Below are 27,375 nucleotides of genomic sequence, written 5' to 3' on the forward strand. Positions count from 1 at the left end.
GGAGATTTAGAACTTTTCCTGAATAAAACGATATAAGTGTATTCCTGCTAACCCTATACCGAGGAGTCTGAATGCAAAAACGAGTCTTCGATTCACATCATATGCTTGAGAGTTTATGAGAGGACAAGAATGAATGGCAACACATTCATTACATTTGTCACAAGTTAGTTTTATTTTAAAACCAAGTCCACGAACCGCCGTTTCGGTAAACTTTATATCACCGCCGGACTCTTTACAACTCACTGCTTCACGTATACTGAAAAATACCGATAAAAAACAAGTTAATCGATACCCGAATCCTGCATCGGCATCAAAGTCAGAGCTTCCACTGCTAATTAATTAATTGTTTTCCTGAAGCGCTTGTGCTAGCTTCCTCCTTTTCCATTTCATGATGATTTAGCGGACGTTTTCGACCAATCTTGACACAAGAAGGATGATACTTTGATTCTCGCTTCCCCTTCTCATTGATACGTAATGTTCGCGGCAATGCGACAATAATTCAAATAATAACGCTTCGATGCTACAAAATAACGATGTATACGCTTCTGTGTCCCAGAGCCAACTAAATTCATCACAATGCATTCAAGGACGAAATATAATGCCTTTTGTCTAGGCCTCGAACCTTCCTAACGGCCCAGCCGCTATCTGAATTTGGGGCCGACTCGTTCGACTCGGCCGCGCTCACTTCTATACGCTGTAACTAATTCGAATACCGATATGATGTAACGCGTAAAAGATTCTTGAAACTATAGAGGATTTTTAAAGCCAAAAAAAAATTCAATTTTTTTTTCTCAGGGGTGGCGTAACCCCTTAAGAAGTGAACGGAGGTTAGCACAATGTTGTTGTCTGGATCTTCACAACAATGGCACATGCTGCCAGGTGAGGTTACCGTTTCCTATTACTCTTTTTAAATAATACTTCACCTACTTGACCCCACCTTCCCGTTTCAGCTGAAACGGCAATAGATTGCTGGACTCTTTGTAGCAATTGCGATAACAAGTGTACTGCGCATAATTCCAATTTCGAAATAGTCTTCCTATTTTTGATAGGATCAACTCTTATTGGCTAATAAGTTAACTAAGTTACCGCCGCTGTATATGCATTTTTTGATTGATTAAGCTGTGCCTCGATCCATCGGGGTAATTTGACGTGTTCTACGTCAAATTGTTTCTGATGGATTTCCGTCTGGATCAATGATTTTTTGCCGATATATTTTTTCAATAGCTACAGATGCTACGACCTGTCATTTTCGCCATTTTAATATTATATATGTTATATTATATATATTTTGGCCCATTAATATTGGCAATCCCACTTTTTAAGACACACATACAGGTGCGAACTTAAGAATAGCACCACTTGCTGAGGTTATGTGTTCAAAGGATTTTTGGCTTCAATTTAAGGCTCAAGAAACATGTATACGTACATGTAATACGTTTTTCAACGTAAAATATTTACTACTAATGGAAGAAAAAAAAAATTTAATAATATCCAACGTATTCAAAGTTTATGAAGGATTTTCCTCAAATACTCAAAAAATACCCGAAACTAAAAATGATTCGAAATGCGATCAATTTCAAGCAAGAGCAAGAAGTCGGTTGCTTAATCCCATAGAAGAATAGGGATACTTTTAAAGTTTTACGCGATCTGGAAAAGGACTTGAACATCTCGACTAGCGACGAAATAGTTCGCAAGTACCTTCGGAAGAGCAATTTATAAGACTGAACCCCCAGAAAGCTTTCACTTTTGAACGCGGGACATATTGCCAATCGCCTTAAGTTTGCCAAAAATCATTAGAATTGGCCTGTCTAAAAGTAGTGACACGTGCTATGGACTGATGAAAGTAAAGTTGTCATGTAAGGTGGAAAAGGCTCTAGAGTATACGTCCGGCGTCCACATAAATCCAAATGCTCCCAAATTTGCCGAATATACTTCAAAGATTGGTTAACTGTTGACTGAATTGTAGCCGTAATAAAAACTTACTCCAACGGTACATAGGATTTTGGCTCACGGAAAGGATTTAATAGAATATCAGTGTTAACCAATTGGAGAGCTATCCGAAGAAGCACAGGAATGTAAAAACAAGGACTATAAAAGGTTCAGATATTCTTATACATTAAAAACTTAACTAAATATTTAAAAAGTGGTGCTATTTTTAGTTTCGGGTATTTTTTGAGTATTTGAAGAAAATCCCTGAAAAACTTTGAATACGTTGGATATTATTAAAATGTTTTTTGCTTCCATTAGTAGTAAATATTGAAACATTCAAAAACGTATTCACATGTTAATTGAGCCTTAAATTGAAGCCAAGAATCCTTTGAACACATAACCTCAGCAAGTGGTGCTATTTTTAAGTTTGCAACTGTATGTACACTAGTCGGCATAAACATTTTGACGAAATTAAAGTGAAGTGTTTTTGCTTATAACTTTTTATTGGCTTTGTAGAACTAAACAATTTTTTTCCCTATCCTGATTCTCATTTGGCAAAAGGCAATTTTTATGAACATCTTCGAGCAGTACATTCACTGATTGGGTTATGCATATCCCATTCCATTAACTTGCAGCAGATTGAGGCTTTAATTTAATGTTTTTCTTAAATTTCCGCAAAAAGACTCTGTCTTCATTCACCGCTGTTTTGCGGTTAGCACCCAATCTTGGCAAGTTGTTAATAGTATTATACTTTTTTAATTTGTTAATCTGATAATGTACTTTCTGACGCGACAGTTCAAATTCACCTGCAATGGTTTTTTGGCAACCCCAGCTTTAAACGATTACTACGATTAAAGCTCTAACAACTCCGACGTTTTCCCCATGTTATTCAATAATTATTATTATAAATTAAAAATTTTAAGGTTAAACAAAGAGGTTTCATTAATTGTGGCAATACAATTGCTTCAGCATTAAGGACCTCCCTTTCCATCTTCATTTCTACATTTACCTTAACCTTGAGGTCACTGTTTTTGTTGAAGATACGCCACTTATTTCGGTTGGTTGCTTGAGTTTGTTACACAAGTACTTACCCTCTCCTATTATTCCCCAAAGTGGAGAAGGGTATGGTGTCCTTTCTGCACAATAAGCAGACCATTTAACTAGTGCACCTCTTATTTCTTGAATGCTTAAATTATCTTGAACACAATTGTACTTTTTTGGCTATTTCCACCCTTCCGTAGGTGTTTGCGCTTTATAGTACTGAAGTGCGTTATGCCCGGGAACTTTGCAGATCGGACAATTATCTACAAATACCGAAACCGTCTTTTTTTGTAACGGCATTTTCTCTTCCTTTCTCATGACACTTAGCGAATAATATCTTTTGCTTCCATGACATCAGATAGCAGTTGTATCTGCCTTATTTTCCTAACTTGATTCTCATAATAATTGGAGAGTCTCTATGTCAAATTTCCGAAGTACTGTGGGGAGCAAAAGTGAGTACATGTTTGCAAGTTTCTAACTTAATATGGCACAAGATTCTTAATTTTGATGCCAGTGAAACAAAAAAGGATATATAGAATATTAAAATTCTTTTAGCACAAGGACATAAAAACTAAAAACCTAACCTAACTATCATGTACTCACTTTTGCTCTATGTGAAAATGAGTTATATCTAACGAATTAGCCGATATTTTTGAAAAAACCTAACTGTTAGGATCAACCACTAAAATTTTTAAAGTTTTTTAAATAAAATTAAACTTTAAAAATTTTTTATTTTTCTTTTATATTTAAAAAATTTGAAAATTGTTAAGGATAATGCAGGACATGTCGTGGCTTCCACCGTGGCTCTTTTTATCGTCTTAGTGTTAGACGGTTAAAAATAGGTTAAATTGTGGAAATTTACACCCATATAAAAATAGTTCTTAGACCAAATGGTCGCCAAAGGATAGTTTTTTATACAGGCGGATTTTGATTCAAAGTCTTAAGAGTTAAAAAAAAAATCTAAAAAATATTTAGCCACCAAAATATGATACACCAGTAACTAACAAGCCCGTGCTAAGGTGAATATGACTTTCGCCACCCCAAAAAAATTTAAAGTATCGACTTGGGAGGAAAAAAACAAATTGGTACTTTTTTGGGAAATTACAACTTATGACAAGGAACACGAAGCATGGACTATTTATGGTTTGGAAACGGTGATTTGGTCAACATTGGACATCGGACATCATTCAATGACTATCACCACTTTTCAGCACTTTTTTGGTGATTTTTCACAGTTTTCGGTCACAATCTGCAATTTTCCAAAAAAGTGCCAATATGTTTTTTTCCTTCCAGGTCGATACTTTTTTAATTTTTTGAGGTGGCGAAAGTCAATGCACATGAAATGTATGTGCATGCGATCCGTGCTTCGCCAAAGGAATGATGGAAGAAGAAGAAAAAATTGTAGTAAAAAATAATGTTTTGTTTGTGTATTGATGAATTGAGTTGCAGGGAAAGCAATTTCAAAAAGTAAAAATATTATTGCCAAGGACTGCAAGGGTATATAAACTTCGGCATAGCCAAAGTTAGCTTCTTTGATATTTTATCTGTGAAATAGTGGTGGTCGGTTATTCTACTGTGTAGCATTTGGTTATGGTAAATTATCCATTGCTTCTGTATCTCACCTACTTCGTTAAGAATCTTGCTAGTTACTTTACTAGCATCTAACTTCCATAATTTTTTATGCAACTCGTGCTGCTTCGCTAACAATTTTTCAGTCTTATTAGGGAACATTTTTATCTTATGCGTATATATCTGATGAGGATGGGTAGACTTCGTTGATGCCTCGCCGTCACCTTAAAATCGACTCGCATTTGCTCGCCTCGTCTTTTTGCTGTTGCGGGCACCTGACACCGTCCTTCTTTAGTCTCTGCAACTATGTAGCCGCATTGCTGTTGATCTGCTGTTTCTGTGCAACTGTAATGATGCTCTATTGCTTCTCCTTGTTGCCTACTTGCAACTCAATGTGTATATACCTATACACTAATTTGTCTTTTGGTTTTTTTTTGTCGATATCTGGGTTTTGAATTTGAATTTTCGACTTTTTTGTACCACCGCCATATTTATTGCAGTTGCTCAAATAGCCAAACTGCCTTCACATTAACTCTGTCGCACGCACTTTTTATTTATTAAGCAATAATATATTGCTTTTGTTTTATACTCTAACTCTTACTACTGGTGAAATTTAAGATGCAGACTTTAAGATGCTGATTCAATCTGTGAGTCTCTTACCACTGGTGGGGGAAAACTGCAGAGTTCCTGTTACTCGAACGACCAAAATGAATAGAGAATTTCATTTACCGCAAACTAAACCAGAGGGCCGGGGCTAACTTCGGCCGCGTCAAAGTTTGTATACCCTTGCAACTTTTTTGGTAACTCTTTCCATACCTAACAAATGTTAAATTTAAAAGCAATCGCGTCAAAAGTAACGAAGTTATTGACAAAAGTCACTGTTTTCGTTCCTATGGCAGCTTCATGATATAGTCACCCGATCTTCATCAAATTTGGCACAATGGTTTATAGGTGCCCACTTCTCACTAGACCGACTGAGGGGTGAGGCAGACAAATCATAATACTATAGCTATCTATTAACTAAATAGGAAAGGATAGATGTTTTAAGTACCAAATGCAAGATCCATACTCTAAAATAGGACTGACAAGCGAAGTAAAAAGAAGTTTGGTTGAATAAGTATTGTTCTTTTCTTCTTTTATAAATTCGAGAACACTCATGGATTTGCCACCGTGGTGGTAATAAAGATGGTATAAGGTAATTTAAGGTCCATATACGCCCAAATCATTCATATTACTTAGACATTCCAAAGGACCATTATTTAGAAAATAAGTGACCAGTAGAGGGGAGTTACGAAAGAAAGTCATTACCTTACATTTCGTAGTGTTAAGATTTAATAGATTAAACTGGCACCAGGATTGAATTAAAACTTTAGCAGGCATATATTACCAATGTAAGCTGCCACAGCCGACTCAGAAGTATCAGGAGCAAGCCTAGAGATAAATAATTGTTTGCGATGAGGCACTACAGTTAGTGGATGCGGAGGAGCATTGGGATCCGGAAGTGATTGAGAGCCAGCATGATCCTGTGATTAATTAGAGTTCCCGTAAGGGATAGATTGAGGTACACCAGGGGTACTTCAATCTGAAAAGAAGCGCATAAAGAGGGACAAGAAGATGGTGTAGGCGAAAGTAAAATGGGAGACGATGTAATAGAGAGTACTGGTTGCGAGGCAACTCAAGTGTACATTTCTTGGGCAACTTTTCAGAAGGTGGAACAAACTTGAATTGCGACAATAAATGTACGCTAGACTCACACTCGTTAGACAGCTGTTTGGGCAGTTTGTTTAAAGAAAGAAACTTTAAACGAAGATGCCTATCCTTATACGGCTAAAATCAAGCTGCTGGCTGGCACAAGATGGGCAAGTCCAGCATTAAGCCAAGCTCAGGCTTAGACACAGACAATCAGAAAATTTGTCGTAGTCGCGGCCATTGAGGCCAGCACATTTTAAGTGAATAAGATTATCGCAGAGCCAACAAGATGTTGCTATATACTGATCACCAAAACGATCAGAATGCTTGCAAGTAGGTAGGTAGACAAGCCATTGAAAAGCCAAAAGAAACACAAGGCAAAAAAAATGTATATATATATAAGAATATAGAGAAAAATTTAAATACACAGCACAAAGATAATTATCGATAAAAAATCAATATTTCCAAATAAAACAAAGAGACAGCTAGAGTGCACAGCAGACTAGAGAGAGTGCAAGAACAGTTATAAGCCGAGCTTTGAGAGGCAGCCTTACAAAAGTGATTACACGGGAGAGAGCACAAGCACAAAGCAGAGAGAACAACAAAGCCACTAGCACTGATGGTATGATGGGGGCGATGAGGGGAGCAACTGCAGAAGCAATGACGAGAGACAAAAAAATATAAAGAAAAAAAATTAAGTGCACCAAACACTAATCACGAAACAGAAAAAACTGTTTAAACTATTTAATTTGACGAATTATGGAAATAAAACACAAGGGTGTCAAGCAAACAACACCAGTGAAAGCGTAAACAAACTAAGCACAATTAAAAATTGAGAGAAAACAATAAATATTAATAAAAACTCAGGAGCTATGCAAAAACACGACCGTCACGTCAGAGAGCAGAAGCTTTTTTTGAGACAAAGCTTGACATCGTCAGCATACATAAGCACACGCGAATGAACAATGACTGATGCAAGATCGTTAATGAGTAATGTGAAAAGCAGAGGGCCATCTTGACTACCTTGCGGTACACCAGATGTCACAGGAATGGAAGTGGAAAAAGAAGACTTAAAAAGTACCTTCTTTTTTCTATATGTTAAATATTCTCGAACCCAACATAGGAAAAGAGGTGGAAACTCTATGTCGTACAGTTTATAAAGTTTATATGGTCAGTTTATATGGAAAAGTCCGACTATTTTTCTTAAAAACTATAACAGCTAGTTTTTCACTTCCGCCTCCATAATTTAGCAGAAACGGTTGCCTCCCGCAATTTGTTGACTACGTATAAACGAGTTTTGGCTGTAGGCTTGTGGCGCCGCTAGAGTGCTCGTGTGTTTTTGTGAGGGTGAGTGAGATAGCATATGCTATGAGGCGAATATAATAGACATACATTTGCGGTTCGAAATTTAAAATGTTTTTCGGCGAGACGACTTACTTCATTTTGAATTTGGATTTACCATAGTAAATAAATATGATAGTGAACTATTTTGACTCTGAAGTGTTTGTCATATATACATATATGGGCAGAAGTTTGAAATAGCCCATTCATTCATAGCCCATTCACATATTATACGTGTTTCTTAAAACAACCAATGACTATTAAGTCATCCATGTAAAGGGATGCTTGCGACCTAGTTGATCGAGAATATCATCTATTCTTGGTAATGAAAATTTATCGGACATAGTTTTTTGTTTATTTGACGATAGTATATTACTAATCGTCTTTTTTTTTTCTGATCGTGTTAAGGCTTTATTTGTCACCAGTAGTTACGGACTATTATATTCAGACACTGAGGGTTAAACTATTTTGTCTTGAATGAGTTTATCGACTTGTCTTGTTATTTTTTTCTTATGAGTGTGTGGTATTCTGTATAATTACATACAAACATAGAGTGAAATGGTATATTAAAGCCTTGAGAAAGCTTTTCTCATCCTATGAAGTATATATGTATATTCTTGATCAGCATCTACAGCCGAGTAGATCTAGCCTTGTCCGTTTGTTCGTCCGTTCGTTTGTCTGTCCGAACACGCAGATCTCGGAGACTATGAAAAACTCGATTAGTTTGTAAAGTGATCAAGTTTATTTGAAATTTTTGTTACGTTCCTTTCCCCCCCGCAATTTAAAAAAAGTGTTTGTCTTAAAGATTATTCTAGCTAGAGACACCATATTTGGTATGTATATTTGCTTAGTAAATGCGCACATTTTGTATGTGTAAAGATTTTACCAAGCCAACTCGATTATCTCCAGTAATTTTCTGCCTTGTGCAGTCAAATTTTTGCATACTTAAATTTGATATTAATATCCCTCAAAATATCAAATTTGATCCAAATCGGACAAAAAATAGCCAAGTTATGCATATAAACGTTTTTCCAAAAGGCCGGAAATGGCCGTCCGCTGGTGGCGACGCTAGTGTGCTTATATGCTTGTATAAGCATGTGACCAGAATTTTTTAAAAATTCGTTAATGCATTTGTTATTATATATTTGCAATATTTGTTTTACTGATTTATGGTATACTTAAGTCGGTGAGATGTAATTTTTTATGGATACTGGCTGTCACTGGCTTATCCTTCAGTCTTAGTTCTTGTTTGTAAAAATTATTTTTAGTAATTGATTAGGTTTCTAGATCAAATATATATCTGTGTATTTAGTGCAGGGCTTTTCTAGTGTATCTTTGAACATACAATTCCGAGCAAAAAAATAGTGGCGCAGAACACTTGCCAATATTTATTACTATAAGTTGCAAGATAATATTCTGATCTATTTAATACCTCTAAGTACGGTTATCAGCAATGTCTGACATTTGTCCATTACATTGTAACCTCACTTGGTAACTTAACTTTTTTGCTACTTCATTTTTAAGCTTAATTGCCAAGTTTAGAGCGAGCAGAAAACTTAAACTTATGGTAGAAGGTTGGTTTTTTTTACTCTATTTTATGTGTTAAATGTTCGCGATAGAAGATTCATTAAAGTATTCCAATTTGCAGATTAAAATGGGGCCGGGGTACGCTCATGTCATTTGAGAAGATGATTCACATCAGAAACCTTCAGCTATAAGTCTAAACTTACAGATACAGTAGCGGACAAAGAAATCCCGACAGTCAAAAAAATGTTCGTTTCGTAAATTTTTAAAAATTGTGTTTATTGTTTCCAAAAATTTTTATTAAACTTATTAAATAAATGTATTTGCTAACCAAAACAAATATTTTTTAGATTCCAGTGATGTTTTTTTTATAGAAAAAGTCTTAAAGTAAAATTATAGATAATATTTCAAAAACTAAGGAACACAAATATATATATATTTTTTTTATATTTAAGTGAGTTACAAATTATTTGAAATTATTATTTTTTTAATTGAATATTATTCTACTTAAAAATTAGATTTCAATATTTTGTTGGACCTCTTTTGTTTTTTATTACCATCCTTATTCGCTTCGGAAGTGAATCCACTAGATTTCGAATTGTTTCTAGGGTTATTTCGTTGTACCAAACATTTTCTAAAATAAAATCAAGTTCTTTTACAGTTTTAGGTTTCTTCTTCGTTATTTTAACCTATAATACATATATGCCAAAGATTCTCAATAGGATTTAAATCAGGACTATTGCCTGGCCAATTCAATGAAGATATTCCTATTCGCTTCAAATATTTTGTAATCTAAAAAGAAGAAAAAATATTGGAAATTTAAATTTCCAAAAAAATCATTTATACAATAAATAAAGGAATTACAAAAAATTTGACTTACCGATTTTGCACGATGGCAAGGAGCAGAATCGTCCTGAATTGACGGTACAAGATGCTCGTCCAAAATTTGTTGGTACTTTTCGGCGTTTACTGTTCCATCAATTAGTGCCAGATCTCAAATTTCAAAGTAGGAAAAGCATCCCCAGACCATTCGGGATCCACCATGCCTTACCGTCCGTCGTAGGCACTCATTTTTAAATCTTTCTCCGACTTTACGTCTTACGTAGGCCATACCATGGGAACCAAAAAGATTTATTTTGGACTCATCTGAAAATATCATGTTTCTCCAATCTTTTAAGGTCCAAGATTCGTGCTCTTTAGCCCATTGTAGCCGTTTTTTGCGCATTTGAGCGGTCAAAACCGGTTTTTTTGCTGGTCTGCGAGCATTAAGTCCTGCATCTTGAAGCCGTCTTCGTACTGTTCGAGTGCTAATATCTACTCTACTCTAATGTCTTCTGCAGTTTTGAATCGATTGGCCATGCTTAAGCGCTTCAAAATACGGTCTTCCTGGTCAGTGGTCTTTTTCTTTCTTCCTGTCCCAGGATTTCGCTTCAGCGTTCCGGTTTTTTCAAAATTCTTTAAGAAATACCCGACAGAAGACTTACTAAACCCAACTTTAGCGCTTATATCTCGGAGGCTTAAATTTTCTGATCGTAAAGCCAATATGGCGCCTTTATCAGATTCACTCATTTTTGACATTTTTCACTTTTAATTTTTTTTTTCACTTCAAAATCTTAGATTACACCAAACAAGGCGGTATTTTAAAATTAAATACTTAGTTAGACAACGCGAAAAAAGATCCGAACCGATTAAACTTTATTTACATATTTTACACCCGTTCAAAGTTTGCATAAAGAAGCCATAGCGAAGTGTCCGGATTTTTATGTCCGCTACTGTACAGCTGTGTTCACGAAAATAGCAGTGCCCCTAAGCTTTGACTTTAAAGTTGATAAATCATATTAAAAAGACCAAAAATGCACCAATCTTTTATAAATTCATAATCTATATTTATATATAATAATATAAGTACTATTTTGGACTGAACAAAGAGTCCCCATTTTCAGAAACGAGCAAGATACTGAAGGAAGTGCATTTTGAGCTGTTCATTAAAATAGCAGTGATTCTAAATTATTTGAAACTTTAAATTCAAGTTACCTTTGGTTCTTAGGACCTAATACTTAGTCCTGAACCAATTATTGGTAATAGCCGGTGGGCACCTACGCCGCACCGACTCCAGCAATGCTGAACTGGGATCTGTAGCCATTTTTCATGGATAACTTCCCAATGCTAAGCCTTATTGGACGGTTTTTTCTTTGTGACGCTTCTCTGAATGTTTCCCCATACATATTTAATGGGTTACCAATCCGACGACTGAACTGGCCCTGGCATAACATCGATTCTTTCGAATTGAAAACAAATTTTTTGAGTTTGATCCTAGGTTTTGGGTCGTTAGACCGGTGATATGTCCATTTTATGGACAGATTCCATATGATATAGGAGAGCTTAACCTTCCTTATGATGTCCACTTAGATATTTCGATTCATGTTTTCATGAATCTTATGAATTGGACCAAGTCCTTTATATGAGAAACAAGTCCAAATCATGCCGGATTGCTCAACCGTTTTAGCGTGTCGTTTGGGTGGTATTCCGTATATTCTGGGCGACGTACATACTGTTTAGACCCTGCCCCACCAAACAGGACTATCTTAAGGACCCGTGGCCCGAGAATATTACGCTACTTTGCAATATAAAGATTCATATGGAGTTTTGTCAAAGTACAAACGTGATTTACAGGCTTCAGAGTCAAGAGTGGGACTTTCCTTCGACTTCGCGATATTAGCTCTTGTTCTAGGATTCTACACCGACAAGTGACACTCCTTACCGACACGTTTAGATCATGTTTGACGAAATTAGAAGACGCTAACTGATTGAATCTGCTGTACATAACAATGTGACAGTCGTCTGAAGCCGTTTTTACGCGTTTTATAGCACGTTTTTCGGGTTTTTTTGGTAGTCTATGGCAGCAGAGAACATCTTTGCAGAACATCCAACTAAAATTTTGAAATTTTTTAAATGTTTTACCTTGATTTTAAAGGTTTTGGATCCATTCTGTCTTCTCAGCATAGCAATCCGTTTCCCTTCCGACTACCATGAAATTTTTAGCGTTAGTTGACGCAAATAATAGTACACCATAATTATCTAATTAATTACACTTACTACTGACAGATTTCTAAACTTTTAATTTGTTTTTTCCGCAACTAAACGAAACGCTGCTATTTTTGTGAACAGCCAAATTTGTGGGGTTAAGCACAAAAATGTGAAAAACAAGTTAAAAATTAGTAAAATTAACCTAATTTGTTCGGTTTTTCTATGCCTACATACCATTTTACAAAACCGAAGTCATAATACTGAATGTATAAAAAGGAATATGTGAAAAATTTGTTAGCATCTACTGCACTGCTATTTTCGTGAACACAGCTGTATTTTCCACTTGTTCGTTTCGGGTTTCGGGTTTTTTTGGTAGTCTAGGGCAGCAGAGAACATCTTTGCAGAAGATCCAACTAAAATTTAGATTTTTTTTAAAGATTTACCTTAGTTTTTAGGGTTTTCGAGCCACTCCGTCTTCTTCTGACAACCATGAAAATTTTAGCGTTTCTTGTCTCAAATAAAAGTAGAACATAATTATCTAATTAATTACACTTACTACTGACAAATTTGTTAACTTTTTATTTGCTTTTTTCGCAACTAAACGAAACACTGCTATTTTTGTGAACAGCGAAATTTGTGGGGTTAAGCACAAAAATGTGAAAAACAACTTAAAAATTAGTAAAATTAACGGAATTTTTTCGGTTTTCCTATGCCTATATACCATTTTACAAAACCAAAGTCAACACTGTGGTTGAGTCCAAAATTGTGATGTTTGGAGAGAGGGGATCTAGGCTGTATATTCGTCGAACACGGATTACAGTCCGCATTACACAACTATTAGACATGGCAGATAAAGTATGTTGGTGTTAGGCTTCTTTTCCTAATACGGTGTTGGTTCTTTATGCTGCATAAAGGGCATCAGGGACAAACATGTGTACGTTAAAAGAAGATGTCACTTTGTTGAGTCTTTCAATAAGTGGCAAGAGCTCGTATCAATAAGGCAGGAGTTGATTTAATGAAGTGGCCCGCACAGTCGCCCGATCTGTACTTGATCGAAAAGTTGTGGTGCGACGTTAAGAAGGGAGTAGCTACTGCAAATCCAACCACTAAAAAAGGTCTTTGGTCTGCTATGGAGCGTATATGAAAGGCCATAACACCAGAAAGGTGTCGGAAAGTGATAGGTTCAATGTCGCGTCGCAGGGCAGCCGTACTGGGAAACAATGGGCATGCCACTAATTATTAATAGGCTGATATTAACTTGGTTTTTATTTTGAAACTACTTCAGTGGAATAAAACTCTATACGTTAAAATTTTGTGCTCTTTAAAATATGCAAAATAATAGTATTTTGCTCGCCTCAATTTGGCACTATTGACACCAAATCTTCATTATTTTCGAAAAATCAAAATGGAGTATTTTTTTGTTTATATATAATTAATAACAGGCCGAATAATAAATCTGCATACCAAAAAATCTCATTCTAGCCGTGATAACATAACTTTCTATGCTACAATTAAAATGGGCGATGCCACTACTATTTTTTTGATCGCAGCTGTAGGTGGGAAGTTTGGGTCCAGTTTTTTCATTACCAATTGACTTTTTTGGTCATTAGTTCTCTGTACTATTTCATAATTCTTTAATGATTCGTTTTTGATTTTTTTCAGATTGAAAATTTTTACTCTGTTGGTCGTATTTAGAATATGGACAAAAGTTTGATTCGGACCTGAGATCAAATTTCCAATAAATATTCCTTCTTCGACTTCTTGATTTAAGATGGCGATACTTTTATTTTCGTTTGGAATATTTATTTGTCAGATTACTTCAGATCTTGCTGGGAGTATTGTGGCATTATTGTCACAGGTGTGTAATATTTATTGCGAAAACTAAATTATTTGGTCTTAATATTAGTAAATCGTTTGTTTTACTGAAATCTAGTTGACAATTAAAAGTTTTGAAAAAATCTAGTCCTAAGATTCCATCGAATGGTCTCGGAAAATTTTCATTTACTATATGGGCATTTCGGAAATCATTCATACGACATTCGGAAGCAGAATAAAGTTGTATATGTGAAATATGTCAAATTTTTTGCAGTTCATCACTAATAATTTTTTAAAGTATTTTTATAGTACTCTCGACCCTAAAAAAAATGTAGTGACATGAAATATATATGGCTTTAGACATCATTGCTTACAATCGCCAAACTCTGCGAATTGTGTGAGAATTTTTAACTTTGAATATTTTTGGCATAAATTAGAAATGCTAAACTTTATTTGTAGACTTATGATTTTACAATATTGGCCTAAAAATGATTCTTCTGAGTAACTCACACGACATCACTTACACGACATATATGAATAGGAGGATCGCGCTACTTTTATTTTGTTCTCAGTGTTGCACGAAGTGAAATGATTTCTCTTGATGCCAACGATATTCTAGTCTGCTTCCTCTTTTGGGTCCATTTTTGTTGATGTCGTCTGATTAGGAAAAATACAGGATAACCGGTGGCTTATGTTCCGTGCACATTCGTAAAAGGAAAAGGCATTGTGAAGAGCATCCTTCTTAGTTCTTTGTATCTGCCACACTTTTCTTTGAATAACGGCACCCACTCCACCAACTGCCCCCTGCTTTGTAATCCGACAGTTTTTGTGGTTCTTTTGTATTTTCTTCATATACCGTTTTTGTTGCTCCATCTACATCAAAACTATCAATATCTAAGCAAACTTAACCTTATATAACTGTTTCGACTCATGGCAATTAATACAAAAAAAGTATTTGAAAAAATAATTCTTTTATTTTATATTTATGATTATTGATCCAATTTAACTTAACTAATAAATTTTCATCTATCTTTCTCAAAAATATATACGTTAAGACAATTTTTTTCACGACAACAAAAATGACTTAACAGAATATCAAAATTACAGTAAGTTCTAATCTTTTTTACAGTTGGTTCACTTATCTGAGTTTAATTAAAGAACCTTTACGGTAAGAGTAATCTCTTTTAAAGTTCGCTATACACACAATTATTTTTTACATGTGAACTTTTTTTTACTATTTCTATCCAAAAGTATAAAATTGGAACATTTCTTTAATAATATATAATAAAAAACACCCAGATCTTTGGTACTTTACGTTTAGGTCGTGTGGTTGACATTTTTTCCGTAAATGCCCATATGGAAGTTATGCGGAAAATTATTAAATTTATTTCGCTGGAGTTCTAGAAGGGTTAGACCTTTGGGAATAACTGAACCTTCAGCGATGCCCGATATTTCAATTGTGATTATAGTATCATATCGGTTGGAATCATTCCTTATTGCTTTGGGAGTTTCCACGATTTTGACCTGTAATATTGTTATTCTTGTAACCGTTTTTTTTGGTAATTATCTCTGCTGCTGTAGTTATTTTGCTCATTTTGGTTGTATTGTGTAGCGATTGAAAGTGTATAATTTTTTCCTACTTCGACGGTTGCACCATCGTGTATAAAGGGTCCTTCCAAAAATTCAGTAAGCTTTTCAATACAATATTGGAAATAAGTTTAATTATGGCTTCTATCGTCTGCTCTAGTGTATGTCCATTGTAACGCTAAAGTTTTGTTTTTAGAAGGCACACGGCTGGTCGCCTTTTAGTGAATTTACTAGATCTGTTTTACCATCAAACTCTGGAATTAGGTTTGAGGCTAGCTCGAAGGAAATCAGTAACTGTTTGGGGCATTTTTGTATGTTCTCGTAGCCACTTGAAAATGGCTGTTTCCTCAAGGATTGGATTGCTGGATTGATCTGAACTCACTGGTGGTTCTTCTTGATCTATTTGTGATACAGCTTCATAAGCCCTTAGCTCAGTTGGGTCATCTATCAGCTATTTGTTAAAGCACATTTGTTTTCAGCTCAGTTATTGCCTTTTGTTTGCAGTCATGATGGAACGCATTTGCGGCTGTTTTATGCCCTGGCTTTAGTTTGTTAGTGTTTTTTTAACACTGCTCTAATCGCTTGGCATTTCGCAGTTATGGTTCTTGAATGTTTGGCTACTGTGTCTTGGGGTATTTCCCTATTTTGGGATAGGCATTTACAAAATTTATTTAATTCTTGTGCGAATATTCTAACTATGGTTTGTTATTTGATTTTTCTGCGTGACATAATCATCATTGTCTCTATGGCTTGGTCGAATACTTTATGTACCGAGGAGGATAGAACTCCATTTCTTTGTTTTATGCGGTTATAAGTATGCCTCTACTATTGCCATTTGTATTAGGATTACTATTCTTGCTTCAAACCTTCTATTGTGTTCAATCCAGTATTTTATTACTTTGGTTTCTCCGCTGATAATCAGGAAGCTTAGAAAAGGAACATATTTGTTCAAATGTTTAAACTCTGCTCTACTTTGATATCTCTTTTGGATTACCTTGTTATGCATTGCATACAATTTCTATGCCAGATTTAAAATGGCTAATTTTTCCCATGGTCTATAATTCTGACGCTATTTACGACATTAGCCCTTGGGTGATCCATTTTGGACTCTTGAAAGCCCATCTTATCAAAAATTCTACCTTTCTGATCGTTTAGACCTATTTTGGATAATTATAATTAAAGAAACATTTTATTTTTTTTAATTTTATGGATTTTTTTAATTTTTTTTGTTTTCTTTAACTTTTGTAATTAAAAGGTTAAAAGGTTTTTCAGAGAAAGAAAAAAAAAACCAACTGTGCCTTGCACAGTGAGCCAGAGGCGTGTCAAAGTAGGAGGATAGGACATGAGTAGGCTTAAAGCTTCTAATTGAATTTATTCTCAAAATTATTATTTCACAGCCTATGTTTACATATATGTTCTAATGCTGTCGCGGAGCGGCAGCTCTAAATAGAGGTAGAGTGCTACTACATATATACATACATATAATTTGGGCCGCATGCATCAAAGTGCTGGCTCACCGTTCACACGCTGTCATAGCCCTGGCTCATGTTACGCTTGTGCTATTGGGCTTATGTGAATAAATTTATGTGCATATATGAACATACTTAGATGTACATTTATGTGAATATGTTTATGCGCATACATCAATGTATGTATATACATAAACATATTCAACTGCACACTTAAGTTTTATTGCCTACATTTATAGTTGTTTATACTTGCAACATAGTTGTTTATACTTACATATGTCATAATGGATTTCTTCTTCTTGCATCTTGTAGTTTGCAACTACACTTTGTAATTCTTTTTTTCCTCAAGCAGTATTTGGTCTAACGTCATAAACAATGACTTCATCAGGGCGGCTTGTGGTTGGATCATGGCATCTCTCCACACAATTGGCTTAAAATGAGGAAAAATATTACAAAGAAAAAACTGTACATGTTCGCTGCCGGGAAGAAAAATTCATATTGAACATAAGTTACAATTAATCATGGTTGACAGGAAAATATGTAATGCAGTGGCACACCCTTGGTCAAATGCTACATATGTATGTGGTGCCAATCCAACAGAAATAAATAATAAAATACATTCTACATTTTTAAGTTTGGATTATCGCCTTTGCAAAACTTTATTATATATCATATATCGTACAGATTGGATCAAAAGCTTTGGTGAATAAGTACTGCACTGGTGAAAAAAATGAATTGGAAATAAAAACGAAAATACAAATATAGTTTCGTGCAAAACTTGGAATAATAGTAGACAAACCAAGAACTGGAGAAAGCGGGATGATGGCAACACGCCAATTACCGGATTGGATGGAAATCTTATAGTCACATGTGGTACATTTCTGCAAGGTTCGGCATCAGCATATAAGATAAACGTCGAAAAAGAACTTTTGCAAATAAGTATATCCCTGGTATTATGTTTCACCTTCTATTCACAAAATTTTAATTCATTCTGGGGATATTATCAATTACAATTATGAAAAAAGAGTGTTTTACGTAAAAAAAATTTTAAATACTTTTATTAACAACATAGGTATAACGTGTGGGAAAATAAAAAAACCAGAGGGCCGGGGCTAACTTCGACCGCGTCAAAGTTTGTATACCCTTGCAACTTTTTTGAAAACTCTTTCCTTACCTATAGCCATCAAAGTGGAAATACTTTTATCTAAAATGGCTAATGTTAGCATAGCATATAACGAAGTTTTTGACAAAAGTCACTGTCTTCCACCTATCGTTCCTATGAGAGCTATATTATATAGTAACTCGATCTCTATCAAAAAATCGGCACAGTCATTAACATATATATTAAACTAACAAATGTTTAATTTGAAAGCAATAGCGTCAAAAGTAACGAAGTTATTGACAAAAGTCACTGTTTTCGAAAGATCGTTTCTATGGGAGCTATATGATATAGTCACCCGATCTTGATCAAATTTGGCACAGTTAAATTTCATGACAATAGCTTAGAAAATAACGAAGTTATTAAGAAAAGTCACTGTTCGTGACTTTGCCATTTGTATGGGAGCTATATGATATAGTGGTCCGATCCGGCTTAATCCGAGATATACAAACTGTGCAGTATATACAAGCCTGCATGCAAAATTTCAGCCCTGTAGCTCTTACGGTCTAGGAGGAGTTTGCGCTGATCCAGACGGACGGACGGACGGACATGGCTATTTGAACTCGTCTCGTCGTGCTGATCAAGAATATATATACTTTATATAGTCGGAGATGCTTCCTTTTATGCGTTGCACACTTCTGACCAAAATTAATATACCCTTTTTGCAACAAACTTTGACGCGGTCGAAGTTAGCCCCGGCCCTCTGGATTTTTCAAATGCTTTTGTCTAAAGATCATTAAATGTGATCGAAAGTTTTCTTTACCGACTTGTGCTAACTTTAGCATTGACCCTTTTTAGAATGTCCATCAATGGTTTTGCAATAGAGGCAAAATCTTTAACGAAACGTGTGAAGTAACTGGCTAGTCCAAGAAAAGAACGCAGGCCGAACAGGGTCTCAAGAGTTTTGTAGTTCAAAATTGTTTTTACTTTATCCGGTGATGATGAGATTCCGTTTCTTAAAACGGTGAACCCATGGTATTCTACGCTACTTTTGAAGAAATGTGACTTTTCTTCAGAAACCTTCATGTTTGCATCGTTTAGACGCCGAAGAACCCAATCTATGTGCGCTAGGTGATCATCTTTGGTTTCAGAAAAAATTTTTATGTCGTCCACATAGACGTGACAAAATTTTCCAATTTGTTCTCCTAGAACATCATCAATTACCCTTTGAAATATACTAAGCGCGTTTTTAAAGCCGAAAGGTAGCCGGCAAAATTCATATTTTCCGTTGTTTACGGTAAATGCTGTCTTCTCTCGATCGCGTTCCAAAAGGGTTATCTGATGAAACACAGACTTCAGATCCAATGTCGTTAAATATTTTGATTTTCCCATATTGGACAAAATCATCGTGACGTTTGGAATGGGATATGTGTCGCTAATTGTGATTAAATTCAATTTCCTAAAATCAATTACTAATCGCTTTTTCCTCTGTCTCTCTTCGACGATCCCTTTCTTATCGACAACCCAAATTGGGTTGTTATAGGGTGATTTGGAAGGTCTAATAATCTTGTCATTCAGAAGTTATTTAACTTCAGAGTTTACGAAATCCGATGCACCCATCGGATACTGATACAGTGCCGTAAAGACTGGTACATTGCTTGTTGTACGGATTGTAGTAACAATGTTTGTGTTAAAGGGTAGGAACTCTTTTGGATCGGAAAATGCGTTAGCTCATTTGTGGATAATAGAGGCACATCGGCATCGTTGATTTTTTAAAGGAATTGTTCAATACCATTTTTAAATTTTATCTGCCGTTTGGTCAGATAGATAACTGCGACCGCTTGTTTTAACAAGTCCAGGCCAATAATACTCTAGAAAAGTGTTAAATTGGGTAATACGAAAAAATCTGAAATTTTTAAAGAAATTAAATCTTTGAAATTACTTTAAAGATTTGAATCTTGCATTTCCTATCAACTAAGCTAAATAAATGGATTCTACAGTAAGAGGGAAGTCTGCTGGCAAACTTTTCAGTTCTAGACCGGGTATTATATAATTTTTTGAAGCTCCCGTATCTATCAGCAAGGGTTTCCCTTCACACGTTTTTTCTATGTACGGGAGCAGGGATTGTCCCCTAAAAAATGTACGTTGTCATAATCAAGCAAGTCGTCTTTACAATCATCAGCTTTAATTTCGGATTCCTGATAATATTGACTGTTCTCACTGATCTGGTTGAATAATCTTGACCCAAATGATTTACCCTTTAGTGTTTTTGATTTGAGTAACGAGTGTTACCACTATTTGCCCGCTTGTTTGTAAAATTTTGGGGCTGGTAAGTATTTTGTTGAAAGGCGGCATTGTTTTGCCTATAATTTGGGTTTGTATTTTGTTGCTGGCCAAATGCTGTGGGCTGCCTAAATTTCGAGGAGGACGGATCGACATCCATCGGCTCGCTATATTCCTGATTGGGTTTTGGTTGGAAACCCCCTTTTTCAAAATCTTGATTCCTAGTGTAATAAGGGTTTTTCCCAATGTTTAGACATCTAAAGACTCTTTACACTTAACACCCGGTACAATTTCTACTTCCCTGTATGCTTCTACTGCGAAACTTGTACTCTCATATTTTCAATTTCATTTCAATTTCTAACTCTATTTGCTGTGCCGCCAATACACTGGTTACGTCGGTTAGAATTTGTTGTAATTGTTCTGGATCCATTTAATTTATTGTTTTTTTAAATTGCTAAATCGATAGCTTTGGAATATGGGCCTGAACTACTTGGCCTTAACTTTTTAAATGATTGACACAATAAGTCAACCTCCGAATCAATCATAGACACAGAACTCTTTTATTAATTTTACTTTTGTAATTTTTTTTATTTGCAATCTCACTTTTTTTAAAAATCGTTTAAATTTCCTAAAAAATATTTGTGTTTTGTCATTCAAGTAACGATAATAAATGGTAAATTGCAAATGGGCACTCTACTTACATAATTTCCAACAAATTCTTATTCGTGTACTTTTTTTAAAAAATAAATAGAAGTCGTTGATTTTTCTTTTTTTTCTTTTTTTCGTTTTAGTTTGGGTCTTCCTTTTTTTTAAAAAGAAAATTCTTTCTCTTTTTTATGTGTGATTACTTTTTCTTCACACGATGTTGGTGATGTTCTTTCGTTTTTTATACCCTTGCAAAAAGGGTATATTAATTTTAGTCAGAAGTGTGCAACGCATAGAAGGAAGCATTTCCGACCATATAGAGTATATATATTCTTGATCAGCACGACGAGACGAGTTCAAATAGCCATGTCCGTCCGTCCGTCCGTCTGGATCAACGCAAACTCCTCCTAGACCGTTAGAGCTACAGAGCTGAAATTTTGCATGTAGGCTTGTATATACTGCAGGCGTTGTATATCTCGGATTCAGCCGGATCGGATCACTATATCATATAGCTCCCATACAAATGGCAATGTCCCAAACAGTGCCCTTTCTTAATAACTTTGTTATTTTCTAAGCTATTGTCATGAAGACAAAAGACAAAAGCATTTGAAAAATCCAGAGGGCCGGGGCTAACTTCGACCGCGTCAAAGTTTGTTGCAAAAAGGGTATATTAATTTTGGTCAGAAGTGTGCAACGCATAGAAGGAAGCATCTCCGACTATACAAAGTATATATATTCTTGATCAGCACGACGAGACGAGTTCAAATGGCCATGTACGTCCGTCTGTGCGTCTGGATCAGCGCAAACTCTTCCTAGACTGTAAGAGCTACAGGGCTGAAATTTTGCATGCAGGCTTGTATATACTGCACAGTTTGTATATCTCGGCCTTAGTTGCTTTCTCCTCTAGGCTTTTTGCATAGCTATTTGCAAATGTATAACGCTCTTGGTTATACTCTACCTCCTGAGCTAATGCCAAGGCCGATGGTAAATCCCTAGGGCGAGACGCAAACAAAGCGTCTCTGTCTTTTTTCCGCATATGTAAAATCTAATCTGTCAATAATTGCATTAAAATTCAATACAGTATTGAACGACGCCAATACATTGTCTGCTGACCTCTTCATTTTGTTTCTTATGATCGCTACCGATTGATAGTTTTTAGAACTTCCGTCATATGGTTTAAAAATTTTATATGCGACATGCGCAGCTTTCCGCCATGCTACATAAGTCTCTTGTTTACCCCCAAAATCTGGCAGGGACTTTACGACATCTAAAGACTCTTTACACTTAACACCCGGTACAATTTCTACTTCCCTGTATGCTTCTACTGCGAAACTTGTACTCTCATATTTTCAATTTCATTTCAATTTCTAACTATTTGCTGTGCCGCCAATGCACTGGTTACGTCGGTTAGAATTTGTTGTAATTGTTCTGGATCCATTTAATTTATTGTTTTTTTAAATTGCTAAATCGATAGCTTTGGAATATGGGCCTGAACTACTTGGCCTTAACTTTTTAAATGATTGACACAATAAGTCAACCTCCGAATCAATCATAGACACAGAACTCTTTTATTAATTTTACTTTTGTAATTTTTTTTATTTGCAAACTCACTTTTTTTAAAAATCGTTTAAATTTCCTAAAAAATATTTGTGTTTTGTCATTCAAGTAACGATAATAAATGGTAAATTGCAAATGGGCACTCTACTTACATAATTTCCAACAAATTCTTATTCGTGTACTTTTTTTAAAAAATAAATAGAAGTCGTTGATTTTTCTTTTTTTTCTTTTTTTCGTTTTAGTTTGGGTCTTCCTTTTTTTTAAAAAGAAAATTCTTTCTCTTTTTTATGTGTGATTACTTTTTCTTCACACGATGTTGGTGATGTTCTTTCTTTTTTTATACCCTTGCAAAAAGGGTATATTAATTTTAGTCAGAAGTGTGCAACGCATAGAAGGAAGCATTTCCGACCATATAAAGTATATATATTCTTGATCAGCACGACGAGACGAGTTCAAATAGCCATGTCCGTCCGTCCGTCCGTCTGGATCAACGCAAACTCCTCCTAGACCGTTAGAGCTATAGAGCTGAAATTTTGCATGTAGGCTTGTATATACTGCAGGCGTTGTATATCTCGGATTCAGCCGGATCGGATCACTATATTATATAGCTCCCATACAAATGGCAAAGTCACGAACAGTGACTTTTCTTAATAACTTTGTTATTTTCTAAGCTATTGTCATGAAGACAAAAGACAAAAGCATTTGAAAAATCCAGAGGGCCGGGGCTAACTTCGACCGCGTCAAAGTTTGTTGCAAAAAGGGTATATTAATTTTGGTCAGAAGTGTGCAACGCATAGAAAGAAGCATCTCCGACTATACAAAGTATATATATTCTTGATCAGCACGACGAGTTCAAATGGCCATGTCCGTCCGTCTGTGCGTCTGGATCAGCGCAAACTCTTCCTAGACCGTAAGAGCTACAGGGCTGAAATTTGGCATGCTTGTATATACTGCACAGTTTGTATATCTCGGATTCAGCCGGATCGGACCACTATATCATAAAGCTCCCATACAAATGGCAAAGTCACGAACAGTGACTTTTCTTAATAACTTCGTTATTTTCTAAGCTATTGTCATGAAATTTAACTGTGCCAAATTTGATCAAGATCGGGTGACTATATCATATAGCTCCCATAGAAACGATCTTTCGAAAACAGTGACTTTTGTCAATAACTTCGTTACTTTTGACGCGATTGCTTTCAAATTAAACATTTGTTAGTTTAATATATCTGTTAATGACTGTGCCGACTTTGATAGAGATCGAGTTACTATATCATATAGCTCCCATAGGAACGATCGGTGGAAAACAGTGACATTGATCAATATCTTAGTTTTTTCCTATGCAAAGATTGTTGGCCGTTCTTTCGCAAGCATTAGCCTTTTTAGCTTGAACATTTTTCCACTTTGATGGCTATAGATAAGGAAAGAGTTACCATAAAAGTTGCAAGGGTATACAAACTTTGACGCGGTCGAAGTTAGCCCCGGCCCTCTGGTTTTATTTTCGTATGGAGTTGAAAATCTTCAATTTCCTATCAACTTAGCTAAATAAATAAATGGATTCTACAGTAAAAGGTGAGTCTGCTGGCAAACTTTTCAGTTCTAGACCGGGTATTATATAATTTGTATACCCTTGCAAAAAGGGTATATTAAATTTGGTCAGAAGTGTGCAATGCATAGAAGGAAGCATCTCCGACCATATAAAGTATATATATTCTTGATCAGCACGACGAGACGAGTTCAAATGGCCATGTCCGTCCGTCCGTCCGTCTGGATCAGCGCAAACTCTTCCTAGACCGTAAGAGCTACAGGGCTGAAATATTGCATGCAGGCTTGTATATACTGCACAGTTTTTATATCTCGGATTCAGCTGGACGTTCAGAAGTAACTTCGTTACTTTTAACGCGATTGCTTTCAAATTAAACATTTGCTCACGAACAGTGACTTTGCTCAATAACTTCGTTATTTTCAGAGCTATTGTCGTGAAATTAAACATTGATGAGCTTATTATACATATAAACGACTATGCCAAATTTGATCAAGATCGGGTAAATATCAGGTAACTCCCATAGGAACGATCGGTGGAAAACAGTGACTTTTGTCAATAACTTCGTTATTTTTAACGTGATTGCTTTAAAATTAAATATTTGTTAGTTTAATATATCTATTAATGTCTGTGCCGAATTTGATAAAGATCGGGTAACTATATCATATAGCTCCCATAGGAACGATCGGTGGAAAACAGTGACTTTGAACAATATCGTCGTTATTTGCTATGCTAAGATTGTTGGCCGTTCTTTCGGAAACAGATTTTTTAGATAAAACGTTTTTCCACTTTGATGGCTATAGGTAAGGAAAGACTTACCAAAAAAGTTGCAACGGTATACAAACTTTGACGCGGTCGAAGTTAGCCCCGGCCCTCTGGTTATTAATATTTTTTTTGATTGATTGCTGACCAAAACGGGAAAACCCCAAATTCGATTTTCTATTTTAGAAAATTTTATTTGCTATTCCGGATAATAAATATAATGTAAATACCAAGTTTTCACAAATTGGCAAGTCACACTTGGCTGGCTTTCACTTGTAAGTATACTATAATAAATAAATCGATAGCTTTGGAATATGGGCCAGAACTACTTGGCCTTAACTTTTTAAATGATTGACACAATAAGTCAACCTCCGAATCAATCATAGACACAGAACTCTTTTATTAATTTTACTTTTGTAATTTTTTTTATTTGCAATCTCACTTTTTTTAAAAATTGTTTAAATTTCCTAAAAAATATTTGTGTTTTGTCATTCAAGTAACGATAATAAATGGTAAATTGCAAATGGGCACTCTACTTACATAATTTCCAACAAATTCTTATTCGTGTACTTTTTTTAAAAAATAAATAGAAGTCGTTGATTTTTCTTTTTTTTCTTTTTTTCGTTTTAGTTTGGGTCTTCCTTTTTTTTAAAAAGAAAATTCTTTCTCTTTTTTATGTGTGATTACTTTTTCTTCACACGATGTTGGTGATGTTCTTTCTTTTTTTATACCCTTGCAAAAAGGGTATATTAATTTTAGTCAGAAGTGTGCAACGCATAGAAGGAAGCATTTCCGACCATGTAAAGTATATACATACATTCTTGATCAGCACGACGAGACGAGTTCAAATAGCCATGTCCGTCCGTCCGTCCGTCTGGATCAACGCAAACTCCTCCTAGACCGTTAGAGCTACAGAGCTGAAATTTTGCATGTTGGCTGGCTTTCACTTGTAAGTATCCTTATGCTGGAATGGTATTGAAGGACGATCCCATTTTCTGATTTATTGTTGCATAAAATTGTATAAAATTTGAAAGGATCTAATCTAAAAATCCGATAGGGGAATACGATTAAAACTTTTTCTTAAATGAAACTGTTGGTTTAAACACCAATTCTAACCGGACTTCTGAAACAACAAACCGATATACTGTTTTTATGAGAGCTTTTTTCTTATTTCAGATAAAATAAACCGAATACTTAATGGCCACTACAATGGAAGACGGAGTAGTATTAAAAGGATATCACAAGAAACTGAAAACCATGAAGAAAAAATATTTTGTTCTTTATAAGGAAACACCCCATGGTGCATCTAGATTGGAGTATTTCGATTCCGAAAAAAAGTTTGTTCAAAGGACCGAACCTAAACGAGTTATATACTTAAAGAACTGTTTTAATATAAACCGTCGTTTTGACACCAAACATAAATTTGTTGTAGTGCTTTCGACCCGCGAAGGTGGGTTTGGAATAGTCTTGGATAGTGAGAACGACTTACGGAAATGGCTAGATCAATTATTGTTTCTACAAAGGGATAACGCAAACATTACTGATGAAGTAAATTCATCATACGGTAAGCCCTTAATTCATTTGAATAATTTGAAATGTCAAAAAAGCTAACTTCGGCTTTGCCGAAGTTGTAATACCCTTACAGTTTTCGGCAATAATGTTTTTAAATTTTCAAAATTCTTGTTCTGTAACTCAAATCATCACCGGTGTTTGCATTTGCTGCTACATAGCAGCAATTTCAATAAAAATATTGCTCTGCTCCTGCTACTGCTCTGATTTCGAAGGGCTACGTAGCATAGCAGAGAGCACAAACGGAAAACAATTGCTCTTCTGCTCTGCTCTGTATACATCGTCAGAGCACAGAGCAATAGCAAGAGCAAAAAATTTTCGATACGCTATTTGTAGTTGTAGCAATAGCTACAACTATTGCAATAGCTACAACTACAATATAAAAAAAAAAAAACTTTCACTCGTTGCAGAGGACGGACGTGTTTTTTTTTGCGCTTATCAACTTTTATTTTTTCTCGCGATTAAATACTTTTACATAACTCTTAAATTATCGGTTTAATTAATAATAATTACAACATCCGAATTTTATTTTCATTTCGCGAATTCTTGCTGTCGTTTTTGTTTAAATTTAAATAAAATCAAAACTTACAACGATACTTGCATTAGCGGTGTTGTTGTTTTGTTTATCTCTTTTGCTTTTGTGTCTTTACCGTTTTAACTAACTCTCGCGCTCTTGCGTACAAATTGTTGTTGCATGTGTTCAATTTGACGCGCTCTCCCGCTCTTTCCTATTCTTGATTGATTTGCGCTCTCGTCTTTTGCCTACCCGCGACTCTGTGATACGTGTTTTTGTTTTTGTGTTTTCATCTCTTTTTATTCTTTAGTTGTGAAGGCTTACTCTGCACATTAACCCTTGTGTCAGAACTGGTCAGTATATTCTTATACACAGATTTTTTACCTTTAGAATTTTTATTTTTATTTTTTTG

At 35.3% G+C, this 27,375-nt stretch overlaps 1 protein-coding gene across 5 annotated transcripts in view; it reads left to right on the forward strand.

Annotated features, from left to right (window-relative positions):
* The window catches only part of LOC6652608 (insulin receptor substrate 1), a 169,464-nt gene that overhangs the window by 13,328 nt on the left and 128,761 nt on the right, over window positions 1-27,375 (forward strand). For 4 of the 5 annotated variants that reach the window (XM_047012987.1, XM_047012986.1, XM_047012988.1 and 1 more), the window contains exon 2: window positions 26,057-26,444. In XM_047012987.1, coding sequence (XP_046868943.1) covers window positions 26,078-26,444 — 367 coding nt within the window. In that variant the 5' untranslated portion in view covers window positions 26,057-26,077. Of the gene's footprint in view, window positions 1-13,820; window positions 13,979-26,056; window positions 26,445-27,375 lie in introns of those variants that run through there. The other variant, XM_015176488.3, reaches the window with a different exon arrangement.

Source organism: Drosophila willistoni, unplaced genomic scaffold (genome assembly GCF_018902025.1).
Source record: "Drosophila willistoni isolate 14030-0811.24 unplaced genomic scaffold, UCI_dwil_1.1 Seg492, whole genome shotgun sequence".
In the NCBI taxonomy this organism is placed as follows: Eukaryota; Metazoa; Arthropoda; class Insecta; order Diptera; family Drosophilidae; genus Drosophila; species Drosophila willistoni.